This window comes from Tenrec ecaudatus, chromosome 7 (assembly GCF_050624435.1).
Source record: "Tenrec ecaudatus isolate mTenEca1 chromosome 7, mTenEca1.hap1, whole genome shotgun sequence".
Taxonomy (NCBI): domain Eukaryota; kingdom Metazoa; phylum Chordata; class Mammalia; order Afrosoricida; family Tenrecidae; genus Tenrec; species Tenrec ecaudatus.
The window spans coordinates 122,401,921-122,426,744 of record NC_134536.1 but is presented as its reverse complement, the minus strand read 5'-3'; the positions used below and the strand labels follow the sequence as shown (position 1 = coordinate 122,426,744).

General features: G+C 39.1%; 1 protein-coding gene and 1 non-coding gene across 2 annotated transcripts in view; both read right to left on the bottom strand.

Moving 5' to 3' along the window:
- Positions 1-697: 697 nt before the first annotated feature.
- MMUT (methylmalonyl-CoA mutase) overlaps positions 698-24,824 on the bottom strand; it is a 37,244-nt gene continuing 13,117 nt past the window's right edge. Inside the window, exons 6-13 of the mRNA XM_075554995.1 lie at positions 23,615-23,863; positions 21,173-21,284; positions 19,975-20,090; positions 16,111-16,226; positions 9,521-9,652; positions 7,134-7,281; positions 6,392-6,559; positions 698-972 (exon numbers count right to left, since the gene is read on the bottom strand). Coding sequence (XP_075411110.1) covers positions 844-972; positions 6,392-6,559; positions 7,134-7,281; positions 9,521-9,652; positions 16,111-16,226; positions 19,975-20,090; positions 21,173-21,284; positions 23,615-23,863 — 1,170 coding nt within the window. The 3' untranslated portion in view covers positions 698-843. The remainder of the gene's footprint in view (positions 973-6,391; positions 6,560-7,133; positions 7,282-9,520; positions 9,653-16,110; positions 16,227-19,974; positions 20,091-21,172; positions 21,285-23,614; positions 23,864-24,824) is intronic.
- Positions 2,808-2,971, bottom strand: LOC142454069 (U1 spliceosomal RNA). The gene has a single exon (XR_012785599.1). It is a non-coding gene; the product is annotated as a U1 spliceosomal RNA (small nuclear RNA).

The window sequence follows — 24,824 nt, the reverse complement described above, 5'->3', positions numbered from 1 at the left end:
GTGGATAAAGATTTAAGGATGTTCATTTTCTAATAGGCCATGACTGAAAATAAGAAGAAAAATTGCTAAAAACATCTAGCGATAATCAGAATATGAAACATATGAAGTACCCCAGTCTCGCCAGATTTGTAAGGTATAACTGGGTCATGATAAGGGGGGGGGGGGGTAGGGGAAGTATTTAAGAACTAGAGGAATGTTGTGTTTCATGGATGATATGTGATATACCACACCCTGGCTGAATCATACCTTCTGTGAGGGGATGTCAATATCTAGCTTGATGTATGATGTTGTGATATAATATATATGCAAACAAATATAATAAAACTAATTTCTATACAACCAGTAAGCCAGGTCTCTCTTATGATTTTGAGTCCTCATCCACCTTTTTTCGCACTCAATTCTGTACCTTCTAACACAATCCTTTATAGAACTTGGTAGTGGCGACTTGAGAGATTTTATTTTCTAATGCTCAAATCAGTGTAATATCAGATTGAAGATGGAACTAGTCAAACTTTCCCATGTAAAATTTAATTTTTTAAACAGAAAGTAAATGGATTTATAAAAAAATGTGTAATCCATATCAAACTTTTAAAACTAGTCTACAGTTGAATAAAGTATTGAATATGTATAGAGGATCTTTAAGGATGTTTTCAAATGTTAAAAGTGAAATTGTATATATGCTCTTAGAACGACAACATTCTTATAAGTAAGGTATTTTAATGTAAAGCTTTCCAGAAAAGTACATATCAAGTGTTGAGTTAAACTGAAGACGTGTCCTTTCCTTCACTGAGCAGAAGTGAAAAATGTCGAAGAATAATAAACACACAACAATGAACCATACTGTTACATGGAGTGCTGCTTCTTCTCCAAACACTTCTCAATGTCATCAAGCACTTGCACAGCAGCCTTTGGAATTCGAGTCCCAGGACCAAAAACATTGGAAACACCAACTTCAAACAGAAATTCATAATCCTGTGGAAAGAATTTGTTTAATTCTTGAAAGAAGGTATTTTTAATGTCAGAGAAACAAAACACAAGAGCAGTGAACCTTTCTTCTCTGTTCCCAATGCAAAAAACTTTCTCAATGGATATACCATTGACATTTGAGACTAAAGATTTATTTTTTACTGAGACTGCAACTAACAACTAGCCCCAACTCATCCTAAGAAGCAAAAACACTCTTGTCAATTTTCCAAATAGTCCAGATGGTTGTTAGTGTCAGGCAGCTGTATGGGTCCATAAAAGATCATTCTTGGGACCCAAATCCATAATTTTGTTTACCCTGAAATTTCGGTAATTGTCATTATTTGTGCTAAATTTATTGTCATATGAGAGCTCTGAGTTTACAAGCTTACTTAATTCCTCTGCCAGAGGAATTATTAACTTAATTAACTGCTGCCAGAGCCACTGCCATTGGATCCACAACACTTTGCACCCACCAGGATATTTCACATGCAGTAAGTGAATGTGGGTATTGTAAATTTGGCTTTAAAATGGAATCAGATTTCCTATAAATGATGATTAGTTCTTGCTTTTCCTTTTCTCTTCTTTGTTCTAATTTGTTGCTGCTACCGTTTGCTGGTTTATTTTAACATGGTCAAAGTTTGGGTGAAAAAATCCCCACAGCACATTTACAGATCCATACATGAGGCTATTTGCCATCAAGATATGTTACACCTATAATATAAAATTTTTTAAATGGAGTTGATTCCAACTCAAAACAGCTCGACATAGGATTTCAAAGTTATAAATCTTCATGGAAATAGATTGTCTTATCTTTCTCCAAATGGAGCAGCTGATGGGTTTGAACCACCAACCTCATGTTTAAGCCTAATAAGTAAACCCAATGCTTACTAATCAGTGCCACCAGGGTTCCTTAATATAAAGTTAAGGACATGCTTTCAAGCCTTGAACCTCATCCACCACAACTGACTGTCTGTGCCAAGATATTCTGGTTTGTGCTGGTTGTCACACTAACATTTTCATTATCAAACGTGATTTGATTTTGGTGAAAAATTACAGTCATGCAAATTATCCACCACTAATTTTATTTTCTTGATTATACTTTTGTAATATATGATTGTAGTACTATAACTCTGCGCTGGCACTAGCACACCTATTGAACTTTGTCTTATCCCAGAGTGTGAATTTTTGAGACCAAATGTTAAAAAACACAACACAGCAAACCCTTTTGTTGTCGAGTCAGTTCTAACTGACGGCACTCTCTGTGTTGTACCGTAGAACTACTCCACAGGTTCTCTTGGCTACAAACTTTATAGAAGTAGACCACCAAAAACTCTTTCTCTGGTGTAACTGGGTGGCTTTGAGCTACCAAACTTAGGTTGATAGTCAGTGGAAAACCTGTTCTTGTTCTTGGGCAGGTGTGATATATAAATTTTGAAAGCACATAAGAAAACTGGATGAGATCTACAACAGCAACCATCTCATAATTAGGTGTGGTAGTTACATAATGCCATGTAAACTTGATGATATATACAAGTGGAGGGGTGGTAATCAACCTGTCAATCAGGTCACAGACTGATGGTGACTCCTTGTGGGCATGGCCTTCGCATACAGATCCTGGAATCCTCTCTCTCTGCCTTCACCTTCCTGCTGGCTGACCCCAAACTGCTGCCGCAGCCACTGCCATCAGATCCACACCACTTTGCACCCACAGGCCTGTTATCTTCCTGCATTCTGCATCATTGCATATGGTTGTATGAGTCTAAAGAGGGACTTATGGACTAGCATTTGACTTAAGTGCTTGAATTGGACTGGACTGGCATGTTTTCTTTTCTTTTTTTTCCCAGGGGACAGCGCGAACGCAGTCCCCCACTACCACAAATTATGCAGTCGAGTTTCCCACATTTGGGGAAATCGCAGGGGTCAGCACATCCAGAGTGCAATGGATAAGCCTCGCCCTGGGAAAACCACTTACATGATCATAGTATCTCCCCTGCCAGGTAAGTATTTTTCTTTATATACAATTACTTCTTTATATTAAGCTCTTTCTTACACATATGAGTGTCACTGGATTTGTTTCGCTAGTTAACCTGGCCTGACAGGTTAGGGATGGCCTAATTATATGCCACCAAAAAATAGATAAACAGATTAATTTTGGAAAGTTTGATGATCTTCTCCCATAAGATTTCAGTGAAGAAAATCCTACTGAGCAGTTTTACTTTGTAACAAACGGAATAGTCATGAGTTGGGTTGGAGTTGACAATGATGACGTTGGCTGGGATTTGAGAATGGCTAAAGTGTGCTTGTTTATGTTAAGCCTTTGGATGTTATTTTTTGTTGAAATGTCTATTCAGCTCCTTTGCTCATTTTCAGACTAAGTTGTCATTTTTCTTGTTAAGATGTAAAAGTTATTTGTATATTCTGTACAGTAAACCCTTATTTGATATATGATTTCCCCAAATAGTTTCCCAGTATGTATGCAGTCTCTTCATTGGGGATGGAAGCCCTTTGATTAACAGAAGCGTGTAATTTTGATGAGGTCCCACTTAGCTACTTGACTTTTGTTGCTTGTGGGCTGGGTATCATATCCAAGAATTTGTTGAAGGCTAGACCCCAAAGCAATACCTTTATGTTTTCTTTATCAAAGAGTTTGATGGTTTTAGATTTGAAAACTGAAAACTAGCACATGTCAGCAAAGATGATGAGAAATCAACTCTCATCCATTGTGGGTAAGATGTAAGATGGTGCAACTACTGTGAAAACCCATTTTTTTAAAAAACTTAAACATAGAAACAGGGTATGACTCAGCAATTCCATTCTTGGGTATACACCCAGATGATTTGAAAGCAACAATGCAAACAGACATATATTCCAGTGTTTACTGCCATACTATTCACAGAAGCAAAGGTACAAACAATTCAAATGTTCATCAACAAATGAATGGATAAGCAACTGTAGATACATACAATGGAAGATTACTCAGTCATAAAAAATAAAGACTTGATATAAAAATAATAAGAACCTTGAAAACATGCTGAATGAAGTCAATAAAAAATATGAAGTCAATCAAAAAAGAACAAAAAAAATTTCATCTACTATGAAATTCCTAGCCTGTAATAGGCAAAATGATAGAAATTAGAGTTTTATAGTAATTGACAAGAACAAAAGAAAAGGAGAAAGAAATCGTTGTTTAGAAAATAGCGAGTTTCCAGTTACAGTGATGAGAAATTTGGCAGTGGGTAATGGTTCTGGTTTCACAACATAATTGCAGCAACTGGTGTCAATGAATGCACACATGAGGAAAATATTTAATTGGCAAATGTTGTGCCATCTAGATTTTTTACAACAATTTTTTAAAGTTTTAATTTTGAATGGTTTTCTATGGAGTTGGATTTGGACTATCACATTGTCTATGTCAAGCTAAATTTTCCTAAAATATATAAAGGCTACTACTACTAAACATGGCTAGAAGATCATTGTAGTAATAGACAATGGTAAGACAATACTGGCCATATTTATTTGATTGCATGGTGAAACCTAAAAGCTTCCTAGTGGCAGTTTAATCTGATCAACTACATTCATCAGTGCCTTCTAATTTAATTCGGTGAAAATAAATATCAAGAGATAATATTAGGTGTTCACTGCTACAATCATCTTTTGAAGAATAGCCATTAACACTAAAGTACATCATTATAAGAAATTGGTTACTATCGTCTTTAAACTCACGGGAGAAAGGCCTGGCAAAACACGTACGCGTGTTCTAAGTAATTTCACTTTCTAGAGGGCAATACAACTTGTTTGAAATGTATTCCTTGAACATGTCAGCTCACTTACATAATAACCCGGCATTTTTGTCTCAACTCATATTTTAATTCAAATATTCTGTGCTACCTAATTACATTGGTTCTTAAATTTTAATGTCATACTTAAGAAGTTAGGTATTATATCTTCATGAACTGCAGTATTGATAGTATTCCACAGATAGAAAGCTATAGAAAAACAATACCCCTTTATTTATCCAAATAGTAAATTACAGGAAAACAACAGTCAGGAGTGTGAACGAAAGTAGTTTTCTTGTGGGCAGTGTTGGTAAGGAGCCCTGTAGCACAGTGGATTGAGCATCGGACTATTAACTACGGGGTCTGAGGCATAAACGTACCAGCTACCCGGAGGAAGGATGAGGGCCTCTGCTCCAGGAAAGCGTTGAGGCCTCAGGATCCCTAAGGGCAGTTGGACTTTGTCCTCGAGGATCACTATGAGACAGAGCGACTCAATGACAGTGGGTGGTCACTACATTGTTAGAAAGATAGATCGTAGTTTGTTTTCTAACCAAGAGTTATTACCAATCTCATAAACACATGCATATATACTTTCTCATTTCATGAGTACTGGATAATTTCAGTTTTCTTTTATTCTAATAGATTTCCTGGTGAGCCTTCTGTAACATCTGGAAATCATTTATCTAGCAGTCTCAAACATGATTCTTCTAAGCTTCGTACTTTGCCATTTTCATTATAAAGGAAAACTTGCAATAATTTAAAATGAGATTGAAAAGAGATAATATTTATATCTTAATTATTTTAACTTATCAAAAAAGAAATAAGTGAAAGGTACCACCCCCCCAATCAATTAATTAACTGACATCATCAATCGTTTACCTAGCCGTCATTTCTCCTTTTCTAAGAGGACACACATTTTTGTTCAAGTATCCACCTCTGCCCCATTCAGCTCCTAGTTGTCAAGCTGATTCATTATGTCTGAATTAGTTAAGGTCTCCAGATCTGAGAAAAACATATCCCAAATGAAGTAGCTAAATAATAAAGGGGTTTTACAGGACCATGCCACTGATATAGCTCTGAAGTGGAGTGCTAATTGGAGATGGGAAAGCAGGAAATGGGCGAGGAGGAGCCTCTAAAATAGCAGAAGCAAATGTTCCAGTTGGCTAACTAGAGGAAATCACTCCACTGTCAGGACAAGGAGTCTCGGCTGCCAAGATATGGGTTTGAGATATCACTGCGTGTCTACCATTCCTCGGTATGCCAACTGCTTTTGTCCTGTTCCTTCTCCATCACTGTTTGGTGGACATGAAGAAGATAGCTTATTTATCAGAGGTTACTGATTTGTAAAGAGGTAGTTCTTGCTTCAAAGCTTGGTACATTGTTAAATTAAAATATACCACCAAGCAAATTACAATATAGCTTGACAAGAAAATAATGACACTGCCTACTTTTGGAATGTACAAAATTCACGGAGGAAAACCACCAGGAAATCATCCCGTCCCAAGTCTACAACAAATTTAATAACAGTGTACACTAAAACAGCACATTACATAGAAGCTAAGATTACCCAGGAATTCCATCAAAGAAGCAGATAGATAAAAAAAAAGAAAAAAAAAAAGAAGCAGATAGATATCGGAGAGAAAATATACCTGGGGTGGTATGACGCCTCCACACATGACAAGAATATCTGGCCGTCCAAGAGAGTCAAGTTCTTTGATGAGCTCGGGGACGAGGGTTTTGTGACCGGCAGCCAGTGTGCTCACACCCACAGCATGCACGTCTGCGTCCACAGCCTGCTGGGCCACTTCACGGGGAGTCTGGACAACAGAGTGAGCACATGCAGTACAGCAGACAATACACCCCGTTACCTCAAAGGCAACCCTGACTCGTGGTCACCCTGCATGGGTCAGAGTAAGATATTTTACTGTTTGATACTGTCTGATTAAATTAAGTACTACTAAAATGTAAAGAGAATAAACATCTACTGATGAACTGAACTTACACGGAGATTGTGTTTTCTTCTCAAAACTTTTTCCATAAACTCCATTAATGTAGGCTATCTTTCCCATAAAATATAAGTCACACCTCCATAAGAAGTCAGACAAGGTCTTTCAAAATAAGTTTCAATTTCAAAAGCCTAATGAACTATTTCATTCTGAACTGACATTTACTTTTGCAGTCTGAAAAAGTGTGTTAAAATGTGTATTTTACTTGTGTCACAATGCATTGGACTACATGCATTAAAAATAAATTAAGGGCTTTACTGAATATGTTCTTCTTGTGAACTATTAACTAGGTTTAACTTTACTATTCTTCTCAGCATAAGTTACACAGAGTTCCAGTGTGCCTTAGTGTAAACTTTTTGAGATTCCTCCCAATGAGTTCTAGTACCTGAAAAAGAGGGCCTATGTCCACATCAAAACCAAGATCAGCAAATCCGGTAGCAATAACTTTTGCTCCTCTGTCATGGCCATCTTGTCCCATTTTTGCAACAAGAAGACGAGGCCTGCGACCTTCACGTTCCATGAAATTGTGAACTCTAAGGAACATTTAAAAATCCAACAGTTATATCTTAACTGGCCAAAGCGAAGGCAGAAAAGCAGAACTTTGTTTATGCCCAAGTTTTCTAGATTATTAGAAAAAACACGATGTGCCTTATTTGTGTTTTGCTAACACCCCTACTTTACACGGAGAGGTCCATTAAAGCTCAAATACGCTTATCATTGCTCACTTAAAGGAAAACTTGAAAGATGGTAATGCTCACAGACACAGAAGCCGGAGGCTCTCACAAGGAAGAGAGTTGAGAAAATGATAACTTTCCACCTTGTCGAGCAAGGGTCCAGAATATAGCATACACAAATACTTAAATACAAACTTTAAATAGCCTTATGGGGTCATGTATACATAAGTGCCTCCCTAGCTGTTTTAGACTATTCATCTTTCAATGACACCTCTTAGGTGTGGACTCTTCTAAGTAGATTACAACCAAAATACCAAATGTACTACCATCAAGTTGATTCTGACTCACAGCAACCGTGCAGGATAGAGGAGAACAGTCCTGTGGGTCTTTAAGACTGTGAACCGTTACAAAGAGTGTATCTTATACTGATGTGTAACAAAATGCTTGTTTACTTAGAAATCAGTAGATTTATACTCAATATGAAAAGCACTACATTTATTTTAGGTAAAAGAAACTGTTCCCTGCTGACTGTTGGAACGTTGGCTGTTTTTGATATTTATCTGGTACACAGAACTGACTCAAAGTTTCAGTGGGATGATGTCGACAACGACTGAGAAAACCAATCACCCAGAAGCAACAGTAAATAATTGAGAAGCATGATCAAATGAATAAATTATTACAAGTTACATTCAGTAAAGACTGACTTAATTTATAGAATGGTGTCTTTGTTTTTAATTAGGCAAATTAGGATTCTATACTTATTTAAGCAATTAAATGATATACATTAACTTAAAGGAGTAAAGCACTCCTGGATCTATGGGTTTATTTATTTAGTTTTGTTTGTTTGTTTATTTGCCTTGGCCCCCTTCCAAAGCCTCTTTGTTAACTTTGGGCTCGCATTAAATCCTAACTACAATTTAAGAACAATGAGTCCTTATATCATGGTCTAGCTCAAAACTCACCCTCAGGAAGGGAACACAGAAGATATGGATGCTGTAGGTAAATGTGCCAAGCTATCGGATAAAATAACATCAGGGGCCTTAAAGGCTTGCCTCTGGACGAGCAGCCATCTAAGTGAGATGTCAACTAAGACCACATGGAAGAAGCACACCTTCATCAGTCACCAAAGGATTGAAATCCATATAATCTGAAGTCAAAGGAAGGATTCGTATCAGAGCCTAAATTGTGAGAATCTGGTTTGTTGAAGGCTATGGATGACAGTGGGAGTCCAAGACACGTTTGTGGGAACTACATAGGAAATAAGCCGCCAGGGATCTCCCTCTGTCCGTAATTGAGATGGGAGGAAAGTGGTTACTGAGCAGAGTGCATTGGAGAGATGAGTATTGAAGATCGAACTAGGATAAACCTGACTTGAACAGTTAACACTTCGTCAGTTAATTACCCCACTGATGCACACTGGGCGTTCTCTGGCTTTCAACATTTTCTGTATTTTAGTTTTATTTTTTGTTTATTTATCTTAGGGCATATCTCAGAAATGTCATGTCATCAAGGATCGCCCTCTTGAAGTTGTATTACATGTTTCTGTGTTTTTTTGGTATATGAAACCCAGAACTGATGAACCCAAAAGGACAGAAAGTAGAATAAAGGGTTGGGTTTTTTGTTTTGTTTTGGGTGGTTTTATTTGGGGGGAGGGGTAGGAGAGTAACAATGGTCGTGGTGGTGGGGGGGGGGGAGGGTAAAAGGGAGACGATTTCAGAGTCCAGGAAGGAAAATAATGTTTTGCACTGATTGTGGTAGCAGTTGTGCAGTATGGCCTGATGTGATTGAACTGTGCAATGATAGATATATATATATGCTAACTCCCAATTAATAATGAATTTTTAAAAAGTATAAAGCAGATTAATATTTAAATACCTGGTGGCTATGCAGCTGTTCCAATGTTACTTAGATTAACCGGCTATTCTGAATGAGAAAGAAGACTCTGGCCGAAGTTCAAATGTTGCTTACGGACTATGACGAAAGTCAACTCCAGTGTCCACCAAGCGGTATGTGAGAAAATCAAGTTCCCAGTATATGTTCAGAGGGATTATGTTAACAGAAAACATGATACCCTCATTGAAGAAATCGCACATATTACCTCTTGATAGCAAATGATATCTCTTTACTTTCTCCAAATTCCTGGCGATAGGCTCCACTCACCATCCGATCACTAGCTTTATGCTCGCCAAATACCTTTTTCATGGCATCCGTGATTTCTCCAACTGTACATCTGAAGTAATAAATGGAGGGGCTGTTACAATCACTATTTTGAGATTAAAATTATTGAGGTCAATTTTTCATAATATCAGACAGTTGATTTTTACATAAATAATGTATTTTTCAAATTATGCCACCGCTTCACACTCAATGTGCACTACATATGTGGATTCATAATATGAAGGGGGAAAAGAATACAGTATTTTTTTACCTGAGTAAACACACTAAGACAGTTAGGAAGTCCAAAGTCAAGTACAGGAGAACAAGATGAGAACAAGAAATAAGAGAGTAGGGATAACAAGAGTGGTTTTTCAAAAGGGTGCCTGGCTCTCACTAAGAGAGAGAAGAAATGAGTGGAATTGTGCACAGCAGATGGATGGCTCATCTGGCTGCTTCACTAATAATTTTAAAGCCATACAATGACACAAATTTTCCCTCTCAACTCTCAGATACCTGTGCCTCCGCAGCAGAGGTCCTCAAACTTTTTAAACAGGGGACCAGTTCACTGTCCCCCAGACCTGTTGGAGGATTAGACTGTAGTTTGAAAAAATACTATGAACAAATTCCTATGCACACTGCACAAATCTTATTTTGCAGTAAAAATTCAAACAGGGCAAAAACACCCGGTGGGCCGGATAAACGTCCTCGCCGTACCACATGTGGGCTGCGGGCGGTAGTTTGAGTACACCTGTTCCACAGGATACTTCAATTGAGGAATTATCAAGGGGTTAAGAATAAGGCCAACTGTCAACTTTCAATTTTAAATTACAAAAATAGCTGAAATATATATATATACATAAAGCAACTTCCGAGAAGATGGAGACTGAGTAACACATACCAGAGGGACTCCAGAGATAACCGCACAGGAGAGTCACTGAGAGGGAAATTCCGCCCTGCGGGGTCACAGGAGGAGCATCATAAAGATAAGTAGGCACAGATCCACTAGGTTTTGGAGATCTGGGGGCTTTTGGTTTACAACAGTGGAGGCTGGCTAGGGTTTGACCTTAGCCCTGCCACTGTCTCTGACAAAGCCGGGATCATTTGGAGCCAGAGGGGTCTTTATCTCAACATAGCCACAGCTTGCCGCCACCTGAGGGTAGGGCTAAACACCTCCAGCCCCACAGTCAGGGCTCAGGTAGAATGTTACTTCTGTTTCCCTCTCTTCTCTCCATCCCCACCCACCCCCAACGTCTCGGCAGGCTTAGTTCTTTTCATTTTCCTTACATTTTTTATCTTTTTCCCTTCCCTTTTCTCTCACAGGCAACTGCCAACCTCCAGACAACTCTCTTTATCCGAGGGCATTTACACCTGCCCCCCACCCAGCTGGGACAGCTCACACTCTACAGTGTAACCTGAGGCTGGGGAAAGCATGCCCGCCCTCCAGCAGGGGATACTCCACCCAACTTCTTCCCAGGAAATTCCTGCCTGTGTGCCTTTGGGCGCTCCTATTTATCCTCTGTGGGCTCACTCAACTGAGGGAACTTCCTCCCACCTATCTTCATGTCTCACAGGGCCTCAGGCAGCTCGGCCAACACTTTCCAACATTCCAAGCTGCTGCAGGAAACTCTGCCCAATCTTCACAGTGATCTACCTAACAGGGAAATTCCACCCACCATTCTCTGTGTTCTACACCAAAGTAGACAACCCACCAGCCTTCTTGGGCACTCCCCTTGAGAGTGAAGACACAGGAGGTTAAAGTGGTAGGCTAATTCCATAGTGAAATTCGCTGCAGGCAGTTCGAAGGAGCATTCTTATGAGACAGAGACAGAGACAGTCAGTACTGGATTCCCTAGAAAATGGTACCTGGCTCTTCTAAGATAATGCAAAGTAAACAGCAATCAGGCCCAATGACTTCAACAAAACGGGAGAAACCAAAGGCAATGGCAGATGTCCTGAACTTAACAATATGCATAGAAGATGTAGACATTGATCTACCACAGAAAGAAATTTTCAGAATGCTGCCTGGACTTTGTAGGATATGAGGGAAACAACATAGAAAAAGGATGAAATGATAGAGGAGATAAAGTCAGTACACCAAAACGACAACATCTAACACCAATTCCTATTTAAGACACTCAAGAAGATAGGAATGGAAGGAAAATTCCTTAACACAAACTATATATGAAAAACCAACAGCCAATGTGGTAGTCAGTGGAGAAAAGATTAACACAAATCCCACTGAAAAGGGGGACCAGACAAGGATGCCCCTTGTCCCAACTCTTATTTAACATCGTACTGGAGGTTTTAGCTAACAACATAAGGCAAAGAAAAGACATCAAAATTTTCCCTTGGGGAAAGAAGAGGTGAAACTCATTATTTCCAGGAGATATGACTTTATATATGAAAAAGATCTCAAAAGCTCCACAAGAGGAGTACTGAAAGCTATAGAGGAATAGAAAAGAGTGGCAGGATACAAGATCAACAAACAGAAGTCTATCGGACTCCTATATACATCAAATAAGACCTCAGAAGTGAACAAAAAGGTGGTATCCAAGCACCAATTGAAATATCTAGGGATATATCTGACTAAAAGAACAAAAGATTTATATGAGAAAAACTATAGAACACTATCACAAAAAACCAAGAGTGACCTCAACAAATGGAAGAATATCTCGTGGATTAGAAGACTCAATATAGTAAAGATGTCAGTTCTGCCCAAGGTACTTTATAAGTTTAATGCAATCCTGATAAAATTACCCTCATTTTTCTTCAAAGAAATAGAAAAACTGATTACTAACTTCATATGGAGAGGGAAGAAGCTCAGAATTAGCAGAGAACTCCTCAAGAAGGACACAGTGGGAGGCTTTGCTTTACCTGACTTTAGCAAATATTATACAGCCAAAGTGGTCAAAACCACATGGTATTGGTATAACGACAGATACTCAGACCAATGGAAAAGAACTGAAAACCCAGAAATAAAATCATCAGAATAGAGACAACTGATCTTTGATAAGGGCTCAAAAATATCAAATGGGAAGCAGATGCCATTTTCAACAATTGGTGCTGGGAAAAATGGATATCTATCTGCAGGAAAAATGAGGCAAAACGTTTATCTCAATCCACGCACAAGAATAAACTCAAGGTGGAACACAGATCTTGAGGTAAATCCCCAAACTATTAGAGGTATAAATGAGGGAATTGGGACCAACCTGAGAACTTTGGCACAGGGAATACATAGGCTATCAGAAATAGGGAAGGACACATATACAGATGAGTCACAAATTGACAAGTGGGATTTACTAAAGATAAAAAAACCCTGTGTATATCTAAAGAATTCACAGACTGGGAAAACATCTTTAGCAATGACACATCAGACAAAGGCCTTGTTACTAAAACCTACAACACTCTGCTAGCTGCCTAAAGGAAAATAACCAATAATAACTAATTGCCCACTGAGGAGGTGGGCAAAGGACCTGAACAGAAATTTCACAAAGGCAGAAATCCAAATGGCCAATAAAAATATGAGAAAATATTCCCGATCATTAACCAAAAAGAAACGCAAATTAAAACAACAATGAGAAACCATCTAACATCCTCAAAGATAGACCAAATCAAAAAATCAGAAAGCAACCAGTGTTGGAGGGGCTGTGGTGAGATATAAACTGTCATCCACTGCTGGTGGACCTGTAGGTATGTACAGCCACTAATGGAAATTGAGCTACCACATGACCCAGCAATCTCTCCACTGGGTATATCCCCAGAAGAGGCCAGAAATAAACCACAGCCAGACATCTGTGCTCCAATGTTCATCGTGGCACAGTTCACAACTGCAAGGAGTTGGAAACAACCCAAATTTCCATCAACAGACGAGTGGATTACAAACTGCGGTATAAACATACAATGGAGTACAATGCATGGCGAAAAGCAATGATGTTCGCATGAAGCACGCCACTGCATGAAAAGACCTGGAGGAAATCATGCTAAGCAAAGTAGGTCAAGCACAAAAGGACAAGCACAAAATGAATCAGCTGAGGTAAGCTTAAAACAAACTGCAAAAGGGGCATAGGGAAAAAGCTACTGTATACAAGCATTCTTGTGTTGAGATCGAGGTAGTAGGGCAGGGGCTAGAACAAATCCAGGGATACATATGGTATCCAACTAAAAAGGAAGGGAAAAAATTTTAAAAAAGAAATGGTAGCAGGAGCACAGGGCACTAACCCACCCAAAGGGAGGAGATTGTTTATATCTCTACAGGGAACGAGGGACCAGACTTCAACCTGGTGCTCCAAGATGTGAATGCAACCTACCGGCATGAATCAGGAGACCAGTAGAGAGGTCTGAGTTGCCCAAGCACATGGACAGCCACCCATCCCCCCAGAAGAATTTACTTCAGAGGACAGCACTGAAGCTACAGCTCAGGGAGAGGGACATTTCTGACCGGAGCACACGGGAGGAAATGAACAGGGAGGACGAGAGAGTGGAGCACATCCTGGCCCACCAAGCCTTGAGGATGATATTCCCGCACAGAGCAGCCAATCCACAAAGAAGACCACATGACCACCCCACTGTGAGACACGACATCCCTCACTGACCCATAGCCCTACAGGGACAACAATGGAGACACAGTGTGGGAACGGCACCTGATCTGAACCCGTCACACAGAGGAAAACACTAAGGGCGTGCAACACAACAGAAAAGGGAGCAGAGCAAGGGAGTCCCGAGGGAGTACCAAAAACATACTTTGGGGTCAGGGCTTGGTACCCCATCAGACTGGACCGGAAAACTCTCCTAAAGGTCAACAAACAGTCCTTCAACTATTTTACAGGCTTCTCTCTTTGTCGTTCTTTCTTTGTTGTTATTTTGTTTTCTTTTGTTGCTTTGTTTGGCACTGTCTTGTTTTTGTGAATATTATTATCTCCACAAATCTATCTAGATAAGATAGGCTGGATAAACAATCTGGAGGAGAAAACAACAAGACCAGTGGTTCCTGCAGGACATGGGAGAGGTGGGGGAAAGGAAGTGGTGTTAACAACCCAGGGACAATGGAACAAGTGATCCAAAATTGGTTAGAGGAAGGTGTAAAAGGCCTGGTAGGGCTTGATCAAGGGCAATGTAACCCAGAGGAATTACTGAAACTCAAATGAAGGATGCATATGATAGTGGGAGAAGAAGAAAGTAAAAGGAAATAGAGGAAAGAACTAGGAAGCAAAGGGCATTTATAGATGTCGAAATACAGACATGTACATATGTAAATATATTTATATATGATGATGGGGAAATAGATCTATGTGCATATATTTATAGGTTTAGTATTAAGGTAGCAGATGGACATTGGGCCTCCACTCAAGTACTCCCTCAATGAAAGAACACTTTGTTCTATTAAACTGGCACTCCATGATGCTCACCTTCCAAACATGATCGCTAAAGACAAAGTGGGTGCATAAGCAAATGTAATAAAGAAAGCTGGTGGTGCCTGGTTATCAAAAGATATAGCATCTGGGGTCTTAAAGGATTGAAGATAAACAGGTGGCCATCTACCTGAGAAGCAACAAAGCCCACATGGAAGAAGCACATCAGTCTGTGTGATCACAAGGTGTCCAAGGGATCAGGTATCAGGCATCAAAGAACAAAAAATCATGTCATTGTGAATGTGGAGAGTGTGGATTGGAGACCCAAAGCCCATCTTTAGACATCTGGACATCGCCTTACAGAAAGGTTGCAGGGAGAAGTCAAGCCAGTCATGGTGCAGGGTAGCACCAATGAAACACAACTTTCCTCTAATGCTTTCCTTTAATGCTTCCTCCCCGCACTATCATGATCTCAATTCTACCTTACAAATCTGGCTAGACTAGAGGATGTATAACTGGAAACATAGGAAATCCAGGACAGATGAACTCCTCAGGACCAGTGGTAAGAGTGGCGATACGGGAGGGTAGAGGGACGGTGGGGTAGAAAAAGGGGAACCGATTACAAGGATCTACATATAACCTCCTCCCTGGGGGATGGACAACAGAAAAGTGGGTGAAGGGAGACATTGGACAGTGTAAGACATGACAAAATAATAGTAACTTTTAAATTAACAGGGTTCATGGGGGGCAGGTAGGGAGAGGAAAATGAGGAGCTGATACCAAGGGTCCAAATAGAAAGGTTTTGAGAATGATGATGGCAACAAATGTACAAATGTTCTTGACACAATGGATGTATGAAGGAATTGTGATCAAAGTCATAGGAACCCACAATAAAATGATTTTTAATTATATACATAAATAATTACAACAGTTTCAAATGTCCTGAGCAGTAGCAAAATACACAAATATTAAGTCTTCAATCAAAATATATGATATTTTAAAAAAGAAAATAATTAAATTTATTTTTGGTTTCCATTGTTTTCTTTTGATGTTACATGATACATCGGATCAACTTTTTAAAGTATCCTTTGAAAAGCTAAAGTGGTCAACTTTTGGAACCTGGATGGTGCCAGGCTATGAAGTAAAATAGTGTCTCATATAGAGCATATGTACAGAACCTCACCTTGCCCGGGCTGCATCCACTGCAAGAGCCAAAATGTTTCCATCTCCACTGGCAGCACATTGAGTTAATGCAGCAAGACACCGCTCAGCCAAAGCTTGATCCCTGCTCGATTTGACCTATGCAAAAGGTCAAAGAAAAGGAGAACTTTGGTGAACTGGTGTGATAGGCTTATTGTGCCATCTAGGCTTCCAGGGGAACATGTGGACAGAGTTTAGTCGGCTCACAGCTTGACTGTAGGGCTTTCCAAGGCTGGCCCCCTCCCTCTTTCTCCCTGGTGATCGGACCAGCATTCTGCTGCCTGAGCTAGTCCTTTGCCTCATGTTTGTGCTGTTGCACTACTGTGGGCCGAGCCAACCTGTGGATCGGGTTGCCTTGCGGCGTGTGCATCCCAAGCGCTTGAGGTTCCATTAAACCTGTTTGCCAAGCTTCCCGCAGATCCGTGTAAGGGTGGTAACAAGAATGGAGAGCTGCATTCTTTTAGAAAGCACGAACTTTTAGGGAACAAGAATTTGAGGAAATTCTAAATTTTAGGAAATAAGAATGTCTGCAAATTGTATTGATACTACTGTCACTTTTATATACTTTAATGCAATGCTTAACATGTATTGTAGCGTTTATGCTATGTTCCTGCACTGCTGGCCTCTGCTATGTGTGCCCCAACTTCTCATCCTCCTGCTGCTGCTGCCCTTGCTTCAGGGCAGACTCTGCCGTCTGCTTCCTTGACCTTGGACCAGCAGCCCATGCAAGTTGATGGACGGACCTTCAGAATACTAACTGTTCCACAAAAGTGAGTTGAAATGAGCCCTCTGTATTGCTGTGTGGACTGATTACCTGTGATATTTTTCTCACTACCTAAACCTAGCTTTGGAAAATGCAGGTCTCGAATACACAGAGTTCAATGAGTCTCAATCCTCCCCCAACTTTTTATAGGTACACAGTTAAAATTTTGTTTTTATTATTAATTATATGAGGATTTATAGAACAGATTATCATTTGGGACCCATCTCTTCATGCTAAGAAATAGGATTGTTCATTAGTAGAGGCCTAAACCATTCAAATTTAGACAATAGTTATCATTTATAAATGTTTTCTAATTAAATGAACATATATGATAAATATTCAGACCTTATTAATTCCTGCATCCTTTTAGTTGGGAAGGTACAGTAATAAGCAAAACAACGCCCTTGCCCTTGCTGTGCCTATATTTCATTAGTTCACAAGAGAGGAAAAAACAACAAACATTAACATTTAGGCACGTAATTTAACAAACATTAAAGCGCAGTAAATTAGGGAGTATCTGAGATCACAGGGCAGGGTATGAATATAGATCTGGATCACTGCCAGCTTCTTATATAATGAGACATTTGAGCAGAGACCTGCAAAGTACACCTTTTCGCATTTACTGAAAAACTAGCCATTCTTAGATAAGTTGATTGATTATAATAACTTGAAGAACTATTGTTGTTAGTGCTGTCAGGTTGGTGCTGACTCATGATAATCCAGTGCATAATAGGATCAAACTGCTGTGACCCATGAGGTTTTTATTGGCTAATTTTCTGGATGGGGATTACCACCCCTTTCTTCCTAGGCGTTCTTTGTCTGTAATCACCACTGAAATTGTTCAGTGCCATCGCCACACACAAGCCTGATGCGCTTGGTGGGAGCGCAGGAAGTGTAATGGCTGTGCATTGGGGCTGCTCTCCGCATGATGAGATGAAAGAGTTCTACCTACTGCTGAACTACGACTGTCCCCACCTGAACAATCAAAAACCAGAAATTCATGGCAGAATTTACTGGGCTGCAGATTAAAGGGGGGGCAGGGGGGGGGAATATCCGAAACTACTGATGAGGAGACAAATGGGGGGGAATTATATATACAGGCAACATTATTATAATATCACTTGTGGTACATAAAGCCCCTCCAAATTATGAAAGTATACATTTAGTACGGACCTAAGCCCTTGTGGCGTAGTGGTTTCACGTTGGGCTGCTAACTGCAAGGTCAGCCTCCTCAAACTACCAGTGGGACGAAGGGAGGGCTTTCTACTCCTGCAGTTACAGTCGCGGAAACCCACACGGACAGTACTAGGCCACCTACTGAGTGCTCGCTGTAAGTCGGCATCAACTTGATGGCAGTGAGTTTGGGTTTTCTGAGTAATTTTAAGTGAGGAAAGCAAAGAGAAAGACTTTCGGTGGTGACAAGTGTGCAGCTCTCCGTGATGTGAATGAGCTATTGAATTGCATGATGTGTGGATTATATGCCAATAAAACCGTTTTATTAAAAAGAGGAGGGTTTTTACAAGTGTAATAAATTAGTAATAAAAGTATGATTACTGAAATGAAAATGCCACAGCCTACACGTTGTTGTCACTGTCAGGTGCTGTCAGCCCCTGGTGGCCCTACACATGCAACCTAGAACCGCTCCGCAGGGGTTACAGGACTGCGGTCACTCAGAAGCAGATCAGTTTTCTGAGGTGCCTGCCTCACGAGGGTTTGAGGCACCAACATGTTGGCTAGCAGTCAATGCTTAACCAGTTGCACCACCCAGTGACCTTAACTCTATATGATCAAAAAAATCTCAACCTCAATGCCATCAAGTCAGTTCCAACTCACATCGACCCGAAAGGGCTGAGTCGAACTCCCTCTGTGCATTGCCAGGGCTCTAAATCTTGATGGCAGCAGAGTCACTGCTTTCTCCTGCAGTGGCTGATGGTTTCAAATTGCTGCTCTTACAGTTAGCAACCCAATGCATAGCCCAATGTGCTAAACATCACACACAACGCAACACAAGAATCATTACCTCCTGATCAGTGCAAATAGGAGGAAATGAAGTCAGTATACATGTGGTTATTAACTCTATCAGAATTTATTTATTTTTAGATGATAGCTATACATTAAAATTAACAAAATGAGGTCCATTCATTTTTTTAAATAACATCTGGACTGATATAAAAATGTTTACATCTTGAACAATCACAGGGAAACTGAAAAGAGATGAACTACTACTGGATTTCAAGTGTCCTGTCATGGATATAGCAGAGTAATTACAAAGCAGAGAATAAGCAACCTATGTAGCTTAAGGTGATTGCTATGTCATTTACAGTAGTGAGAATTCAGTGTTCTATCTATTTTGTATTCTTCATGCATTTTGGATCATCTCAGTGAGAAGGTGAAAATAAAAAGAAAGTCATCTCAATTAAAAAACAAGCGTCGCTACAGATTAAAACTTAATAAAGCACCACCATAGAAGTTCTTGATGAGAATTTGTGGCACCGTGAATTTTGTGTTGGACTGCTCATGGAAGGTCAGGAGTTTGAAACCACCAGCTGCTCCAGGGAAGAAAGACAGGCTTTCTACTCCTGTAAAGAGGTCCAGCCACGGAAGCCCCAGGGCAGTTCTGCCCTGTCCTATCGAGTCACTGAGTTAGAATGGACTTGAAGCAGAGAGTTTGGGTTATAGGAGCCCTTGAGTGATAAACTGCAGGGAGAAACCATGGGTTCAAACACTGACTCCGATTTCATTTTGCTTTCAATTTGTATTTACATAATGGTCTAAGCCTTGTTCTTAATAAATAATGAAAGGTATCATTACTGGGATGAGCCATGTATGCTTTACAGAAGCAGGTATCATATTCAAGGACATGAGCTTTTGGTGCCAATAAACCTAGATTTTAGTTCAGGCTGTCCAGTTATTTATATTGGACAAGTTTCTCAATCAGTCTTATATTTAGTTTTCTTATCTTGAAAATGATGGGAAATAGTATCCACCGTGTGTGGTTGCTTGTATACATGAAATAGGAGAATGCAAGGTCTCAGCCAGCACCCAGAAGACAGAAAGCACAGAAACACAGATACCTGCCATTACCTTCTTTAGTTTTTCAATCTGCTTGTTACGCACTGAAGTATTATCAATCGCCAAAACTTCCACAGATTCTTCTTTTTCCAACTGGTACTTATTAACTCCAACAATTACTTCAGAACCTGTACATTTCCCAAAAGAAAACAATATGAAGAGCTTATTCATAAATAATTGCCTATGGATAATGGTCTGATTTCATGTATTGTCCCTCAAATTTAATATTTATAAGCATATTCTGAACTCTACTGATGGAAGTTCAACACAGATCAGCAGGTCACGAAGGGAGACTGAGATGTGAAGGGAAAGGAACATCTATCAGAATGTCTTTAAGAGAGGACTTCTATCACAGTCTAAAACTATACGCTTTCCCAGAGTTTCTGACCAATTTTTACAGCGCAAAACAAAGACAGCATGAGGGGACTTCAATAAGTTTGTGGAGCAGGCCCATCATCTCTTAATCCCACTCCCATGACCTTTTGGAAGCCCCATGACAGCAGCAGTTAACACCTGTGCCTTATAAATTAGAAAATTAACACCCAAAGCACTTCTGACTTATTCTCTTGAATTTTTTAAAAGACAATCTTTTTAAACAACAAAAAAAAACTTTAAAAGGCTATTAGTATAAGCCCAAACTATAAAGATCTGTTTTAACATGATACCAGCTTCCTTCCTGCTACAAGCTTATTATTCTATCTAAATTAAAATGTTCCCCCAATTCTCCTTATGGCACTCACCAAACCATAATTCCATTATTTTATAGATCTGCCTTTGTATTTTCTATCTCTCTCACTAAAAGGTAAGTTCTACGGGTACACAGAGCATGTTGGTCTGGCCCACAACTGTGTGCTCAGGCCTAGCACTGTGCCCCAAGCAGAGTAGGAGAAAAACAGCTGACAATCACACAGATGAGCAACAGCTCCGAGGAAGAGTAGAGGGAGCATCATCACCGTCATCTTCAAAATGCGGGTGATACTAACACACAAGCATGCGTTCCTGAGTATCCATGCACACAAACTGTGCATATGCTTACCCGTGGCATATAGTGCATGCATGCACACAGAATACAGACACGTGTGTTTATGCAACACTGAGAACGGCTTTACCCATGCTTCATGTTCTGGCAGCTTTGTTGTATTAACTACAAACAGAAGTTGGCATATGTGCACAACTGGTTTCCACACACCCGCGCCCCACTCGAGCTCACCGGAGTCAATTCTAGCTTGCCTTCGAGCAGCGCATTCTTCAATTTTTAGCTTCGGTATCCCCTCAGCTACAGCTTTGGCCATTCCACCCATTTCTTCAATTTCATTAATGAGCTAATCACAAAAATTGATTAGGAAAACTCAACGAGAATGTGAAGAAAGTTAAAAAATGATAGAAATGTTTTGAGTATCACATAATAACTAAATATTACTTAAAGGACACACTAGTTTAGTACTAAAAATAATGTTCTATAAGAAAAGAGTTATCTCAAGGGCATAAATTAGAAATTGTGTGTTTTAAGTTGTTTGAAAAGACAACAGAAAAACCATGAAAGACATTCCAGAAAGCACAAAGTCTTTCACACAAATTTTTCGGGAAAACTTAAATTAACATTAATTTTCTAATCATTATGTTTAACTACATAAAGTTTTATCATTAACCAAATAAAGACTGCTTATGGAAATATATGTCAAAATGCAATGTTACTTTTTATTTAAGCAGTGGAGTAGTGGTATAACTAACTCTATCTTTCATGAAACCAGGAAATAGCCAAATCTTCCCTCAGTGTCAGGTACAAAAGAATGAAAATGGATTGTACAACGGTCCATGAAAGGAACAGAAGAGAAGGCAGAAGGAAGGACTACATTCAAACTAGAGTGCCTACAGAGAAGGTGAGGACGAGAGGTACCAAGGAAACAAAGGACGCCTTTCCTGAGAATTCAGAAAAGAGTCAGTCAGGTTCTATTGAAGTCAAGGGCACAATGAAAAACTAAGAGCAGCAGAACATTGTGAGCTTTATCTGCCTCTCTTCCACTCTGGTAGGAGAATCAAAGTTCACTGTCCACAGAAAAGCAACTACAGAGGCAACGGACGCCCACATCACACCAGAGAAGGGCAAGAGTGGGAAGCCGTGCTCTTCCTGAAATAAGGGACTGCAGTATGAATGATGGGATTAAGCACAAAAACACACAGAGGGCGTTGAGACTCTGTAGGATGCAGAAGAAAACACTAAAAATCATGAATGATATCACATTAATGAAATAAAATATGTGCCAGAGAAGGCAAAGGAAATGGTTAAAACACAAGAATGAGCTTTCAGAAATTATAAGCATATTCATTTTCAAGATTTTAAATAGAAAGATAAAGGTGAGAAATCCCTAACAAGACTCAGTAGAAAAGATCATGGGAAAAGAATTCAAGATGGTCTAATACATGCTCACTAGGAGTCCTAGAAAATGAAAGCACAAAAACATGGCAGTGAAAAAATAGAGAATTGTAAAGGAAATAATAGAAGAAAAATGTCTATAGCTACGAGAAAATGAATCTGTAAATGAAAAAGGTCCAACTACGGTTCAACCCAATCCAATGCAAGGAAAAGCAAACACCAAGGCATACATCGGCACAACAAAGAAACGGGCCAGGAAACTCTCAGAGAAAAAAATCCTGAATGAGAACAGCAGCATATTTCTAAACCGCAATACTTGAAGCCAGAATAAAATGGATGAATGAGCATATACTTCCAAGTAGAAATCACTTTAAACCTAGCTAGAATATTAATCAAGTATGAGAGTAAAATAAAGACATTTTCAAATGTGAAAAATTACATATAATTTGTCTCCTAAACACCATTTCAGATGATTCCAATAAATCAGCAAAGAATTCAGCGTGAGGGAAGTGAAAAAAATTTCACCATGAAAGCAAAAGGAAAGCAAATGTCAACAATACTGAGAAGGTTTCCAGTCTTAGTTAAATGGGTTTATAAAAGGAGCTTGAGAAATGTTAATAATATATAATCATATCGAGAGCACAAAAAAACAAACAAAACCTAAACCTACAGCCGTCGAGTAAATTCCAATTCATGTTGTTGTCATTAGCTTCCAGCTCATGGGGACCGTCCCTCCATAAAACAGAACAGACACAGGTCGCGTGCCACCCTCACCACTGTTTGATGCTTGAACTCAACTCCGAGGGGCCCTAGAGAGGCGTCTAAGACTGCAAGTCTTTCCAGGAACAGCCTCAACTTCCTTCCACATTGTTAGACGTAAAATAGGGAAATAAGTGTGAAACACTGCACTGGAAAAGCAATAATGTCTAAAAAGTGATGACGTTAAAATAGTGTGCTATTAAAACATAGAAATAAAACAAGCAAATAGAGACAAACAAACCCCCAAAAGATTTATTCTCATCTGACACTGAGAAAAATAATAAATGCAAGTGGAGGAGTACAGTTTTGGTTGTTTTTTTTGCTATATACCTTTCAACATTACTTGATATTTTAATTTTTTTAATAAAATAGTTTAATGTAAATAAAACTATATTCTTCTATTAAATTCTTAAATTCATTGTAAAATGCTACAAAGTCAAATCTTGAAATCCCTTTCCTCCCAAATATTTTACATTTCTACAATCTTTCAGAGCAAAATTTCAAGCAAAAGAAACTGACCTTCAAGGCAGCATCATAAACATCATTGGTGAGAGATTCCATCATAAATGAACCTCCCCAGGGATCAGCTACTTTGGGAATCCCAGATTCTTCCTGAATGATGATTTGGGTGTTCCGGGCGATTCGGGCACTTTTCACAGTTGGCAAACCCAAGGCTTCATCAAAAGAATTTGTGTGCAAGGACTGCGTCCCTCCAAACACGGCTGCCATTGCTTCTACTGCAGTACGAATGATGTTATTGTAAGGGTCCTAAAACATTCAGAACATCACCAAAACAAAACGAGGAAACAGTCCACATGTATTCAAGCTTAAAAGACATCAGATTAAGCAGTGGTCACTGCACACTTTCTGTGTCAATGTCCACAGGAGGCTTTTCAGAGAAAATAGGCAAACTAGGAGACAAGCCAGATTTAGAAGAGACAAAGTATGTAGTCTATGCTTTCGCATTAAAACATTGTTTCTCATCGTCAGTGATACCTCAAATATTGGTTCTCCTCACTTTTCTAGTCCCTAAATATTATTCTAAGAGAATTTTATAAGTGTATACTTTGTCTACTTAGATTACAAAACCCATCAATCCAAAATGTTTTATACACCTTGAAGTACCTAGCACAAAGATGTACACAAAACCGACATTCAGTAAATGATTAACGAAACAGACTGACAATGATATTTAAGGTCGAAAATCTGAGTTTCAGTTTATTTTATTCCCAATTATGACTCAGGAAAATCACTTGACTTCTCTGAACTTCTATTTTCTTAGTAGTGAAAATAAGGAGATAACATAAAAATAATTATTAAGGTTTCTTCCAGCCAACCTGAAGCATTATAGGGTATATTGTTTACTATTCAGCCTTAAATGTATAAAAGCAATATAACTTTAAAATAATAAGTCTTTTAACTGTGTCAAAATGAATTAAAATACAAATGCATTTGGAAGTCTTTGCAACAATATTAGTGGTATATAAGTAATTTTAGTAATTTAATAAATTACCCAAGTGGTAAGAGTTTTAATTTGTGCATATATAATATATAGTTCCAGGGCATATATAACTCTGCAGAAGAAAAGATGGGCTTTCTACTCCCGTAAACAGTTACAGTCTCACAAACCCAGAAGGGGTTTACTATGAGTCAGCATTGACTCAATGGCAGTGAGTTTTTAATAGTATATTTGTGTATATGTGTACATAGAAAATGATATTTTAATTAA